We start from the raw sequence: 13,931 nt of genomic DNA on the forward strand, positions 1-13,931 counted from the left end.
AAAATAGGATGATCGTTAGTCATCAAGGAAACTGTTGAGCTTGGCGAATAATATGGATTCTGCCAGGTTGGTTTCAGAAGTTTCATCCAAGGGATAAAATGAGGTCGTCTTCGAAGAAGAAGGAGGGTTCTGGAGGAGGAATCGAAGTTTCAGATGCACAACTAGATGAAGAAGCTCTTTCTAATATAACGAAACAAAAGGTTGCTGCGGCAAAGCAGTACATAGAGAATCATTATAAGGAGCAAATGAAGAGCCTTCAGGATAGAAAGGAGCGGTATGATTCATTTCATGGATGCTAATGCGGTTTGAGATTAAGATTTTGTACGAAAACTTTAACTGATGCAACTTAACTCCAAGTTTTACTGGGAAAAAGTCTGGTATCTTCTGGCTTTGCAATTCTTTGTTTCCCCTCATTCCTTTTGCATCATATGATAGATTGAGCTCCACATTTCTTTCGAGGAGCATCATCGTCATGCTATAATAATTTGACAGCAACCGTTTTTATCAAGAAAGTTGCTATTTCTGTTAATTATACTTGTATACTATTATTATCATATTATTCACCAAATGGTTAATCGGTAACCACAATGCGCCTTTGTTTGCTCACAGCTTAGTGTTAATATTTCATTCAATTTCAAATTTGAAAGCATAGCTAAATATCGACTTGTTGATCCAATAACTTCAATGATCATGGCCACCTATTCTCAGGAGGGAAAAAACTTGTAAAAGAGTTCAAGGTCTGGCTGTAACCATCTCTTACTTTAAGATGCATATTATTGCTTATGTTGGTCCCATAATTTTGCTGAAAATAGGAATATTAGAATCTTAATATTATCCATTTTTAGTTGTTCGAGCAGAGTATGTAGATCAGTTGCGAGTTCTATATAGTCAATTATGCATCCCATTCTAACCTGAAGCTGACCGTGTGAACTCATTTGTTAACTTTCTTTTACATAGAGTTACCTGTTTGCAGTGTAATGAACTCAAACTATTGAAACTTAGCTCCATTGTAAAGATGGGAGCTGTGAGAAACAATGAGTTAGAAAAGCTGTTGTAAATCTCCGTCAATTTTGGGTGCAGCTTGGGAGTGCTAGTTTTTAAGAATATCTGTTCCATGTTTTATATTTTTTTTTTCAACTTAGTTCTATTCTATATCTACTTTCTTCTAATCGCAGCACTTGATCTTTATCACATCACGTAATGCGTATTACCCAGTCAAAGTCCAAAAGAAGTTCCAATTTGAGATGCTGGTTTATTTGAGATTTCCAATTCAATTGGCGATGGTTATGAAGACGAATGCTTTTCATTTGACCTAACATACTATTTTTGGCTCGCAAGCTTGAGCTGCCATCTTGGGTTAAAATTGGATGATTATGTAGAACAAGAATGCTTATCATTATGTTCAACTTACATTAAGATCTGTTTATATCTGTAACTCTTGCCTTTAAGTCATTGCTATTATTTCATACATTAGGATTTGTATGACCTTTGGAAGAATAGCTATGTAAAAGGACATACTTCTCTTTCTTGTAAGTGGTAACCTGGTAGATGAATCTAGTGGGTCTGAAGATGCCTCTATGATTTTTAATGTGTATAATATTAGTTGCACAAACAAATCAGTTATGCGGTAATAGGTGGTTAACTTTTTTAAACAGTCGAACTATCTTGGAAAAGAAGTTGGCTGATGCTGATGTCTCTGAGGAAGACCAAAACAACCTTTTCAAGTTTCTGGAGAAAAAGGAAACTGAATACATGCGGCTTCAGAGGCATAAGATGGGTGTTGATGATTTTGAATTGTTGACCATGATTGGAAAAGGTGCATTTGGAGAGGTATGTATATGCCGGAGTATGATATGAGCAATTTGCTTAAAGCACAGAATCAAATTAATTTTTTATTTACTACTTATGTCTTATGAAATATATACATTCTTACATACTCTTGATTCATTAGATTCACAAAAATAATTAAGCTGGTTTTTGAGTAGATATTTTTTATAGGAAAAATACGAGCAGAAAAAGAGCCCAAGGCGTCAATTGTTAATAATAAGACTTCCCTAATTACATTTACCTTATTTCTGTGTCCATGCTTGCGCGCACGTTAAAAGAAGCTTTGTTTTTTTTTTTTTGTTTTGTTTTGGTCGGAAATCAATGTAATAAATGATTGTGTTTGTGGATGTGACATCTTATTCTTCATCCCTGATCACATTGTTTGATTGTTGGAGTAAAAACTTTTGTTTTATGCTGATAACCCGATTGTTCCTGAACATGGAGATTTGTGCAGGTCAGAGTTTGCAGGGAAAAGACAACAGGCCATGTATTTGCAATGAAAAAACTAAAGAAATCAGAGATGCTTCGCAGAGGCCAGGTTTACAATTGTTTTTCTTGCCCTGTTATGTTGTTTCAGTCAAGAACAGTTTTTATGTCCAAGGCTGATGAGATTGTAATACTTATTCCGAAGCTGATAATATCTCCAGGTAGAACATGTCAGAGCTGAAAGGAACCTCCTTGCAGAGGTTGATAGCAATTGCATAGTCAAACTTTACTGTTCTTTCCAAGATGATGACTACCTATACCTGATAATGGAGTATCTGCCGGGTGGGGACATGATGACTTTACTCATGAGAAAGGATATCTTGACTGAGGATGAAACTAGATTTTACGTAGGCGAAACAGTTTTGGCTATTGAGTCTATACATAAACACAATTATATCCATAGGTATGAACAAAAAGCTTACGTAACCTTATGTTAGAATTATGAGTGTTTTATGTTTGCCATTCACATCAATTTAAATGATCACATGCTTTATCTGTTTGATGCATGAAGTCAGATTTATCTATATGTATATTTTTCTGTTTGCAATAAAGAAGCTTTAGTAAATTTTAGACTATACACTGATCTTTTCAGTATCTTATGCTGCAGGGATATTAAGCCTGATAATTTGTTATTGGATAGATATGGACACTTAAGGCTGTCAGATTTTGGACTTTGTAAACCATTAGATTGCAGCATACTTCAAGAGGAGGACTTGGCGGAAGGTCAGTATGTGAATGGTTCTACACAGAATGAGGAACATGGATCTTCAAATCGCACACAACAAGAACAATTACAACACTGGCAAAAGAACAGAGGACACTAGTAGTTTCCATTGTCACAAGTGCTGTCAACTCTCTGTGATGTAGCGTGAAAAATTAAATGCTTATAATACTAGCTGTGGCAGGCTTGTCAAATATTTGAGTACCCATAATGCACATATCAAACCAAAAGGAAGATCCATTTCTACCTCGATCTGTTTTAGATAAACGTATTATTTTTACTCTGATTGTGCTCTTATCATTGTAACTGTGTAAGTGTTGCAGGCTTATTCTACTGTTGGTACGCCAGATTATATTGCTCCAGAAGTTCTATTGAAGAAGGCTATGGTATGGAATGTGATTGGTGAGTTTTTCATTTGTGCATCTGATTTGTTAAAATTCTTTTCGTTCAATTCTGGTTGATCTTTTCAAAATTTTGTAATTTTGGTTTGAGAGTAAAGGTTATTTTAAAGTATCAGTTAAAAACAATAAATAGTGCTGTGTTAAGGGAAGATTTGCCCAATTGTGAGCTTAACAGCTATGGAGCAGTAAAAGGAGCAAAAAAGTGACACGGTGCCTCTCTACTTTGGTTTTCGAGAGACGATGCCTCTCCACTTGTTTTAATAACGAATTGTACCCTGAAATGTCCCCCAATACCGATTCTTAATCCCCTGACAAGCCAGCATTGGCCACTGATCCTCCCTAGTTTGTCCTACAGTTTCCAGGTTATTACCCTCGACTTCTTGTGCTGACTTCCCTTTATTCCAACTTTAAGTGATGAAGGACTTATCCCTTACAGCGTGAGCTTTACTCTACAGCCCATTATGTCCATCAGGTCTAACCCGCTGCTGCTGCTAATATGTACAGCCAAGGTATAAGCGAGTGACAGAGGGCAGAAAAGGGTAAATTATGTGCAAAGAAAAGCTCAGGGATTAGGAACTGGATAAGAGAGGAAAATAAAAGAGAAAAAGAAAGGAGTAGTGATGAAGGGGTAGGAGGGAGCATTTAAAACAGTATTTGATGGGAGATCTAAACAGAACCTAAGAGGGAGTAAGGGAAATATTGGTCAGTTTTTCTGTCAAGAGGGCCAAACTCTGAAAAGTCCCTTTTCTTTTTTTAAAGTTAGAAGGTTGTATGTAGTTGTTCCCCTAGTGTTTGTTTGCTCAGTAAGGTACTTGGTGGGTACTCTTGGTTATGTGATTCAATGGGAGAGACTGACTTGCAGTGGGTGTCTTTGTAAGCTTTATTACATAGCATAATATCTGTACTCAGCTATTTTGCGTTTTGCCTTCCTTTGTGTGGTATATGTGTCGTGCTAATTTGGTTGGGGGTTCCTATCAGACACATTTTGTCAAGTTTTTCTCTTTCTCCTCTGTAACCGGTGATGAGAAAAAAGGTAAAGAGAAAGTTGGAGAAGAGATCGAGATCACTAAATTGCTAGGGCCAGCACTAAAACAGGCTCAACCACATTCTCCTTTATTTGATTCATTTGATGATTGAATGGAAAAATATTTTAAGTTTAGAGTGGTAAAAAATTGACACAGATCTGGTTCTTGTAAAATTCACAGGTGGTCTCTTGGAGCTATTATGTACGAAATGTTAGTAGGATATCCTCCTTTTTATTCTGATGATCCAATGACAACGTGCAGAAAGGTAATAAATATCTGCTATTTGTTGCTGTCTTTTGTAGTTTTCTTCAATTTTTGCCCTAATGTCTACTGGATCACTAGGATGTTTGTTCTTGATAGGTTCTGGTTAATATCTTTGCTTTAAATGATAACAAATTATTGGAATGTCTTGTCTTATAGTTTATTCAACTTTTCTTTCTGGATTAGATATAATCAATTTGTGAACCATTTCAACTTATGGTCAGTAGAGACATGGGTGGAGTATTTATTCTTGTCATATTGGCTTATGAACTGTCTATCAGCATCGTATGTCTCCCTTCAGCATAATTTATTCATGGAGTTCTTGATTTTCTTATACAGACTGCTTGGGGTTTGGCTTTATCATGGATTGGCTAGTTAACATGATTCATATTGTGTAAGATGAGTCTAAGCCACTGATTTAATGAACTGATTAATGCTTTAAATCCTAGGGAATGAAACCTATGTCCTCACAGGGCTAGACTACTGTGCCTTGTTTGCTAAAGGTTGTACTGGGTGGGACTTTGAAGATATGGAATGTTATTGAGATTTAAAGTACAAGTCAAATCTAGTTATCTCATTTGAGTCTTTCCCTCCTTGCATCAGCAACTTTTCTGCCTTATATAATGTTTTTACTGAGTTTTGTGTGCATTTTGACTTTCCTATTTGAACAGTCTATAAGTTCTTTAAAATTCTTTAGTGAATGCTATTTTACCTGATCTACCTGTTTCACACAGATAGTAAACTGGAAAACTCACTTGAAATTTCCTGAAGAGCAATGCTATCTCCTGAAGCTAAAGATTTGATCAGTAAACTATTGTGTAATGTGAATCAGAGGCTGGGATCAAAAGGTGCAGGTGAAATAAAGGTGTTGTATGGTGTGTCCTATTCTAAATTCTTAGATTTGTTCCGTTTTATAGATTGATATAAAGGCTAACTTCCTGTTCTGCTCTTCTTCAGGCTCATCCATTTTTCAAAGGTATTGAATGGGATAAGCTATACCAAATGGAAGCTGCATTTATTCCTGAGGTTAACGATGACTTAGACACTCAAAATTTTGAGAAGTTTGATGAGGTATTTTATTGCTTCATATTCTTACTTATTTTGTATGGTACAGTCTGAAGCCATCAATGTGATTCATTATACAAATTGTACCTTTTACATCTGCAGTCCGACAGCTGCAGTCAACCATCCTCTAGAAGTGGTCCATGGAGGAAGGTAATTTCTGTTGGTTGCTTCGCTGCTTCCAAATTTTTTATCAACCTTCAGATCTTGCCTCAGCATAAAACTCTCTGTTTGCTGATATGTTCATAAAGCAATGTATTGTTTCTATTCTATTGGTAGGCCCTTTTGGCAAGATAAGGAGGAACAAGGAAAATCAATTGCAGACCATTGTTTGAATCACTTGCCTGTCAATTCTTGCGCAGTTCTGCTTTTCTGGAAAGCATTTTCTTTTTAACTTGCATTTTAGGATGTGCTTTACATGGAAAAGTTGGATAGATAAGACTTAAGGACTATTTGTCGAAGGCAGGACAATGGTAGTACCCCAATCTGCCGCAGGATAGCAAGCTTGTTTGGAATTCCCAAATTTAAAATTTCATTTGTTCTATCCGCTTTAAGGCAAACATTGGTATTGAAAATCGCCTGTTAAGTGTTATAACAGGCAGTCCCTTCTTCGTTTCATGATATGGACTATGTCCAAAGGTTAAGATTGTAATTGCTGAGACTTTGGATTGTAACGCATATTTTCTTGAAGTTTTAGAAAGCACCTATCAGGGTTGCTTGCGAGCTTTTGCTAGTTTGATTATGGGAATAATTAATGCTAGGTTGAGCATTTGCTTCCATGACTTACGGTTGTTAACATTTGCTTCTGGAAGAAAGGGATGTCCCGTATGCTCTTTAGTGAAAAGTTGTCTGCTCAAGAAGACACATTGTATTTTAAGTTCCAGTTTTTGGTTGTCTTAATAAGCCAATGTCTATGATGATCATTTTAGCTTAGGTTGTATCCTCCGATAGTTCGATGTGATAAAAATTTTTACATTCAAGTTTTCAGTTTGTTGCAGCTATTTCCCTGCCCAACCCTTTTTTTTACTCATTTTTTTACAGATGCTTTCATCTAAAGACGTAAATTTTGTTGGATACACGTATAAGAACTTTGAAATTGTCAACGACTATCAAGTTCCCGGAATGGGTACATCTCTTTTCCTCTCTTATAGTGCATTAGTTTATTATTGATAAGCTTCTCTATGTGGCCATAATTTGGCTATGGCTTTAATTATTATGCATGTCTGATAGGTATGTCTTATTTAGTAGGGCTTTTGTCCAAGTGCCGAAAATTTGTTTGCAAAAGATGAATCAATAGCTTAATTTTCAGACATTGCCACTGTGTAGACCGATCTTGCATTTCCTTTATATAATCTTTCCTTTTTCAGATGTCCAAAATAGATTGTCGACCAATATATCAAATTTTTGGTTCACATCAATGAGGTAGCTTGTCTGGCATCGGGGTAGCGTAGAACCTAAACTGGCGGGCCATGTTGAAAATTAAATCCTGATTTTTTATGTGGATGTGCAGATTATATCGTGTATTAAATCTAAAGGGTGTTCAGTTTTATAGTCACAGTCATGCTAATTTTTCTCTGTGCTCTTGCAGCTGAATTGAAAAAGAAAACCTCCAAAGCTAAGAGGCCATCCGTCAAGTCACTTTTTGGTAAGCCCGTAACTCTTTTTTTCCACCATTTTATATCATTTATATAGTATTTGTAACTCCTTCGTTTGAAAGTATGCTAAACGGGATTGGCATATATGATAGATGGCGAGACAGCTGAAACATCAGAAGCCTCCGAGGCTTCTGCGAGCATTGACTCTGCTTAAGGTTAGAAGGTCTTCCTACCCCATTTAGAGTTCATATCGTGGCAAGAAGTGTTCCTCCCCCTAACCAAACAATCTTTTTGATGCATCCAGTCAGACAGCCACAAACTCAAGCCAAGTAATTTAACAGCATTTTGACTCTCCATTGATACAACTTTTTTCAAGCTGTTTTGTGCTTGGACGCACGTGTTCTGGCTACGTTCATTAATAGTTATATGGCAGGGCAGATCGAGCGAAGGCAAGAAGAAGAAAGTGCTGAGTGCCCTGTCTAGTGAGTTTCGCGTGGGAGCAGATTGACCTGATCTCTTCAACCCATGTTGAATTAGAGGCTCAACAACAAAAAACAAAGACTCATGCTGAATTTGTCAAATTATTAGATTGACTTGGCTTGTGATACATAACTTAGTAAACTATATTCATGACTAGTCTTATTAATTTATAAAGTTTTCTGAAAAACAAAGCATGCTTGTCAAACAATGTTTTTGATCAAAAGAGCTTAGTTTTGTGGCATGATATGTGATTGATATTCATGCACGTAGTTAGTAGTAATATTTTATTCAACTACATTACTTGCATGTACGCAATATAAATTTCTTCTTTTGATGATTTCTAGAAGGGCGTTTTGTCTCGCTTATATGAAGTTTAGCTACTATTGGCTTTGCCCAGTGCGGATTGGAATGTTATTTAGGTGACACTTGTGATCATATTAGTCCGTTTGTGCCCTGTTTGATCCATTCGCTTATAAATAATTTGCTGTGCTGCGCAATCACTAATTAGAAGGTTCTTACGTTGACCCAATACTTTATTAGGAGCAGAAAGTCGAATCATTTTCTGAATTCCAGAGTCATTTTCTCCAGTGTGATATTAGTCTTGTAAAAGAGTTACAAGTTAAAACAAGAGCAGGCAAAGCAGAGAGGGCTTTTGCGGGTGACGTGTGCTTGACGTTGATCATGAAGACTGCAGAAGTGATAGTATTACATGATTCTCATGGAATATTCTGATGCTCAGAGCTAGCAGCCTAGCACTGTCTTGGATTCCCTTTCCATTCGGCTGATTGCTCTCTTAAATTAAATAAATAAGTATTAAGAGCTACTAGTATATAACTAATTTAAAAAGATTCATAAAATTAGTTAAGTTGATTACTTATAATAAATATGTATTGACTTTCTTAAACTATCATATTTAATCCTAAATGTATTAGAACTGTCACTTGCTGAGATATGAATTTGAAAAATACAATAAATTGAAGTTTTATATTTTTTAGAATCAAATACAATTTTTAACCAAATTTTATATTACGAACAAAAATAATAATATCTTCCCCATTTAAAAAGCATTTTATTTCCGGAAGTCGAGTGTTCAAGCTCTCACTCTAATTGTTCTTTCTTGCCTTTGTAAGTTTGTATCAAAAGAAAACATTTTATTACCTTTCGCCGTCTTGTATCGTGTGAGCAGGGAAACGGAACACACCTGACCCACAATTGACCTCTGCGTATTACCTGCCGGCTAGCTTACGGGGTTAATTACACATTAAGGAAAATAATTTAATCCGTCTCTTAATTATTTTATTGATGAATACAATGCGTCAGTGACAATAATTTTTTCCGAATTTTCGTTGTTATGCAAATAATTTCCTTAATCCTTATGGTATATGAAAACACACACACACACGCGTAAAACCTAACCTGTTCAAAGAGCTAAACTTTAAATAGTCATATTGATATGAACGTTCTGCTATTTGAGTTGTTTAAACCTCCTAAGCTGTATAATAAACAAAATATTTAATGATTGTGTGTAAGTAATTTAACTTTGACAGTAATGATTGAGTTTTATATATCGAACTGTCGTTGTGGCTTGGTACTGAAGGCATTTGGAGGGTTTCTATGTATGCCACCATTAACCAGAATAAATTACATGGGAGACATCTCTTTCAAGTAAAAAGGTGTTTAACAACTTAATATATTACTCGCGGCAAAACAAACATCGATTTGACTTATTAAATGTATTGGATAGGTATTTGCATTACAGCTTACAGATATAATAATAATTAAATAACTGTCAAAACTACAGGATTATTTAATAACATCTATATGTATAATGTAGGGTGTAATTACCGGCTGCCGTTAATTAGGTATTTGAGTCTATAGATTATAATTTTTCCTGCATCAACTAGGTATTAAAAATATTGTGAATAATTTCAGTTGGAGGTCAAGTAAGTACTAAATTAAGGCAGCAGGACAGATAAACAAGAGTAACATATTTCAATCTATTCATGTCTTGCCCTATATATTTATGAAAAAGGGAGAATCTCACTAAAAAAAAGTCTCAAATTACTAAATCTTAAAATAAAGAATTTTTATAAAAATGTGTTATTATTTATAAGTCCAGTATTATCAAAACTTATTAAAGTACTGTTACTGAATCTAATTTAGGATTTGGTGATTTCAAGTTTTTTTATGTGGATTCTCCCTTTTAAAAATATACTAGCCAGATATATTTATGTTATACGTTTGTTTCCATATTAAAAATTCAATAACTATTATCTTGGAAACTTCTCAATCTCCTGTGAGTGTAAAGACCTCCTCAACGGTGTTAAAATTTAGGAGGTGTTTGGGTAAAAATAAAACCATAGTCTTAAAAGTGATTTTATGATATACGAAGTAAATATATAGAGGAGTTTGTAAAATTTACAGAAAAATGATTTCTAAAAGCATTTTTATAGTTTTCCAAATACTCCCCTTAATTGCAGGTGAGAGCTGTACCGAAGAAGAGCTGAATTGAGAAAAATAAAGTTTAAATTTCACAATACACGTGAATAACTCCCATTGTCAAAAAACATATGCCGGCCTTATATATCCTCACCATAACGTAATCCATGACCTGGAAATTTAAATTATTGAAGTTCCCTGTTGGATGCATAGTCACAGAGCATTAACATATAGATTTCATGTGTGATTAAAAGCAACGATTTCCCCATCAATCAGTTTTTAATTATTGGCATCATACTATTAATTATCATTATTATATTATGATATAGTGGTAGTTGCTCCTTCCCCATCGCCATATATAGTCAAGACAAGACAAAAAAGTCCCTCTTCTTATAATAAACACAAGTTTTGTATCACCCCTCAAAACTTGATGTTCATGTGACGAACGTACACTTGAAAAATCATTCATTAACAATTATTTATATCATAAATCACTATTAAACCAACATGTAATACTTAGCTCCTAGTTCCTCATCTTTTTCCAGATGTCTTGACTATGCCGGCCTTCTTCCCTTGAGCTCAAAATCCCCAGATTTTATTTTACTACTTCCTGTTCTATTTATAGGACCTCGTTTGTATACTGCAAACAAGATCTTATAATTAGGACTGAAAGTAGTATTTTTTAATTTTAAGTCATCATCGCCTTCTTCCTTTATATAAGTAACATCTTCCTCTGCGCTAAACCCTCTCTCTTCCTTTCTCTCTTTCTTTCTTTTGATCGATGAACCTCTGTGATGAAAGCGGGATTTGAGGTGATTCATGGCGATTTCAACATGATCAGACCACATCATATGCATGAATCTTGGGACTACCCGAATAATGTTGGGCTGTCTTCATCAGCTGCAACATCATCATCGATCCAATTTTCAAAGCCACCACCCATTGACACTACCACTCACAATACTGTAAACTTGGCAACAAACGAGTTTTCAGATTGGGTGGAGCATATTACCAAACACCTTGTGGACGACTTGCCAGCTGAAACCACATCTGATCATAACTTTCTTCCTTATAATAACCATCACCAAACAAGGTCGTATTCTCAGGACAACCTCGTAGGCACAGTAGTTTCACCTGTTACGTACCCTAGAAAAGGTCCCTTCATCAACAACGACCTGCAAATTCAAATTCAAACAAATCCAGTAGATCATCACGACCAAAACAATGATGGTGGGTTGCACCTTTTAACACTTCTAATGGAGTGTGCAGTAGCGATCTCAGTGGATAACCTCAGTGAAGCACACAGGGTGTTGCTTGAGCTTACCCAAGTGGTCTCACCTTACAAGCCGTCCTGTGCAGAGCGTATTGTTGCCTACTTTGCTAAAGCCATGTCTAGCAGAGTAATGAACTCGATGCTCGGAGTATTTTCCCCTCTGATTGATCATAGGAGCATTCACTCTTCATTCCAAGTGTTCAACAACGTTTCGCCTTTCATCAAATTCGCTCATTTCACTTCAAATCAAGCAATTCTCGAAGCAGTGCATTGCTGTGATAATATTCATATTATAGACTTAGACATTATGCAGGGTCTTCAATGGCCAGCCTTCTTCCACATCCTCGCCACGCGAATGGAGGGCCGACCACGAGTTCGAATGACAGGCATGGGAGCTTCGATGGACCTCCTCGTTGAGACAGGCAAACAACTCACGAACTTCGCTAAAAGGCTTGGAATGTCGTTTCATTTCCAACCAATCGCGAAAAAGTTCGGGGAAATCGAGGATGTCTCCATGGTGCAAGTAAGACCCGGCGAGACACTGGCCATTCACTGGCTACAACACTCACTGTACGACGCAACAGGACCAGACTGGAAAACCCTGAGGCTTCTTGAAGAATTAGAGCCAAGAATCATAACCCTGGTGGAACAAGATATTTCAAGCGGCGGGTCGTTCTTGGATCGTTTTGTTGGGTCTTTACACTATTACTCTACTGTGTTCGATTCTCTTGGAGCTTATATGGCCAGTGAGGATCCTAACAGGCACAGGGTCGAACACGACCTTCTGTCTAAAGAGATAAATAACATATTGGCCATAGGAGGACCAGCAAGAAGTGGAGAAGACAAGCATAGACAATGGAGAAGTGAGCTTGCGAGGCATTGTTTTGTGCAGGTTCCGATGAGCCCTAATTCTATGGCTCAAGCTCAACTGATATTGAACATGTTCTCAGCTTCTCATGGCCATGGCTATACGCTTGCTCATGTTGATGGCACACTCAAACTTGGATGGAAGAACACTAGTTTGTATACTGCTTCTGCATGGACATGTTATTCCAATAATGACCTATAGGTAGGTTACTGAAAAAGCTGGAAATTCTTCAATATGCCTTTTTGTATATGATTGTGACGAGTAGTGGGAAATAATGGAAATTACTTGTTGGCTATGGTGGACACTATATAAACTTGTCTTGTGGGTTGGCCTTTTCGTTTGACGATGCATGATTTATTTCTCTCAGTCTTGTGTGCTTTTCCTTTTTTCTGTGTAAAGGAAGAAAAGGTGTTGGATTCATGGAGACTAATCTTCAATTAGTTCGTTCGTTTTTTTCCCCTTCTCCCCCTTTTCTGGAGTTAAAAAGATATAAATGGGAATGGAATCTTCTTGATGAGATTCTTCCGCTTGTCTCAATCTTTGGATGCTCCCGTGCACATGACCAATCACATTATAACCATCAGTAATACTCCTCTAGTCCTTAATATAAGACCAATTTTGAGTTAGTTTTGGTTCTAAATATAAGACCCATATTTCATATTTATCAGTTTTCTCTAAATTACCCATATAGATATACTCCTCAACCATAATTAAGTAGAAAAGGGAGATGGGGTATTAAGAAAGATGATTATGGTGTTTTAGGAAAAATGTGTCACTTTTTTTATAATTAACTAACTTACATAACTTCCTTAATCTAATCAAATTAGTTAAATGGGTCTTATATTAAGGACTGAAAAGTAATATTTAAATGCTATATTGCTCCCACAATGGATCCAATTAACCTTATCAGTTTAGGGTGCTCATCAAAATAAAAAACACCATAACTAATTCCTGATTATGATGTTATTATACAACAAATTAAACTAAACCTCATTCCTAAAACCCATATATTTCCACATATAAATTAAAGCTTAGTTTTTTTTTAATGAATGTTAGAAACAATAATGATAACTGTTAGTTGAGATAGTAAGCGATGTCACCTTGTAATGAGTTTGAATATCAGCAAACACATTTATTGTGAGGGTCTTGGCATTTACACTCTCGACCCAACAGATATTAGTTTCAAGTTTTCCCCTCTCTCTTCTGGGGGTTGGGGTTGTTGATATGTTTGTCTTAGATGGACGTGATGATGCTGGACGATGCTGGACGAGTAGTGGAGGGCGTACGTGGCATATTAATTATTCTGGTGAGCTTAATTATTGATGACATTCATATATATTGGGATCAGCTCTGCGTCAAAGTTGCTATATCTAAATCTCAGTGTATCACCATTTGGCCCCATCTGTCTCTAAAAGCTCCTACGAAACCACATCCATGTCTTCCCACCACCAAACCTCCCCTCACTACCTTTTTTTCTAACAATTTGTGTTCTT

At 36.2% G+C, this 13,931-nt stretch overlaps 1 protein-coding gene and 1 pseudogene across 1 annotated transcript; both read left to right on the top strand.

Moving 5' to 3' along the window:
* The first annotated feature begins 52 nt into the window (after nt 1-52).
* Nucleotides 53-7,783, top strand: LOC114733755 (serine/threonine-protein kinase 38-like; annotated as a pseudogene).
* Nucleotides 7,784-10,775: 2,992 nt separating this feature from the next.
* On the top strand, nt 10,776-12,737 carry LOC114733783 (protein SCARECROW-like). The gene has a single exon (XM_028921281.1). It carries the CDS (start codon nt 11,092-11,094, stop codon nt 12,637-12,639), a length of 1,548 nt encoding a protein of 515 aa, XP_028777114.1. The 5' UTR covers nt 10,776-11,091; the 3' UTR covers nt 12,640-12,737.
* The last annotated feature ends 1,194 nt before the right edge of the window (nt 12,738-13,931 follow it).

The sequence above is a fragment of the Neltuma alba genome, unplaced genomic scaffold (assembly GCF_004799145.2).
Source record: "Neltuma alba isolate B1F8T4 unplaced genomic scaffold, ASM479914v2 tig00002615_pilon, whole genome shotgun sequence".
Taxonomy (NCBI): domain Eukaryota; kingdom Viridiplantae; phylum Streptophyta; class Magnoliopsida; order Fabales; family Fabaceae; genus Neltuma; species Neltuma alba.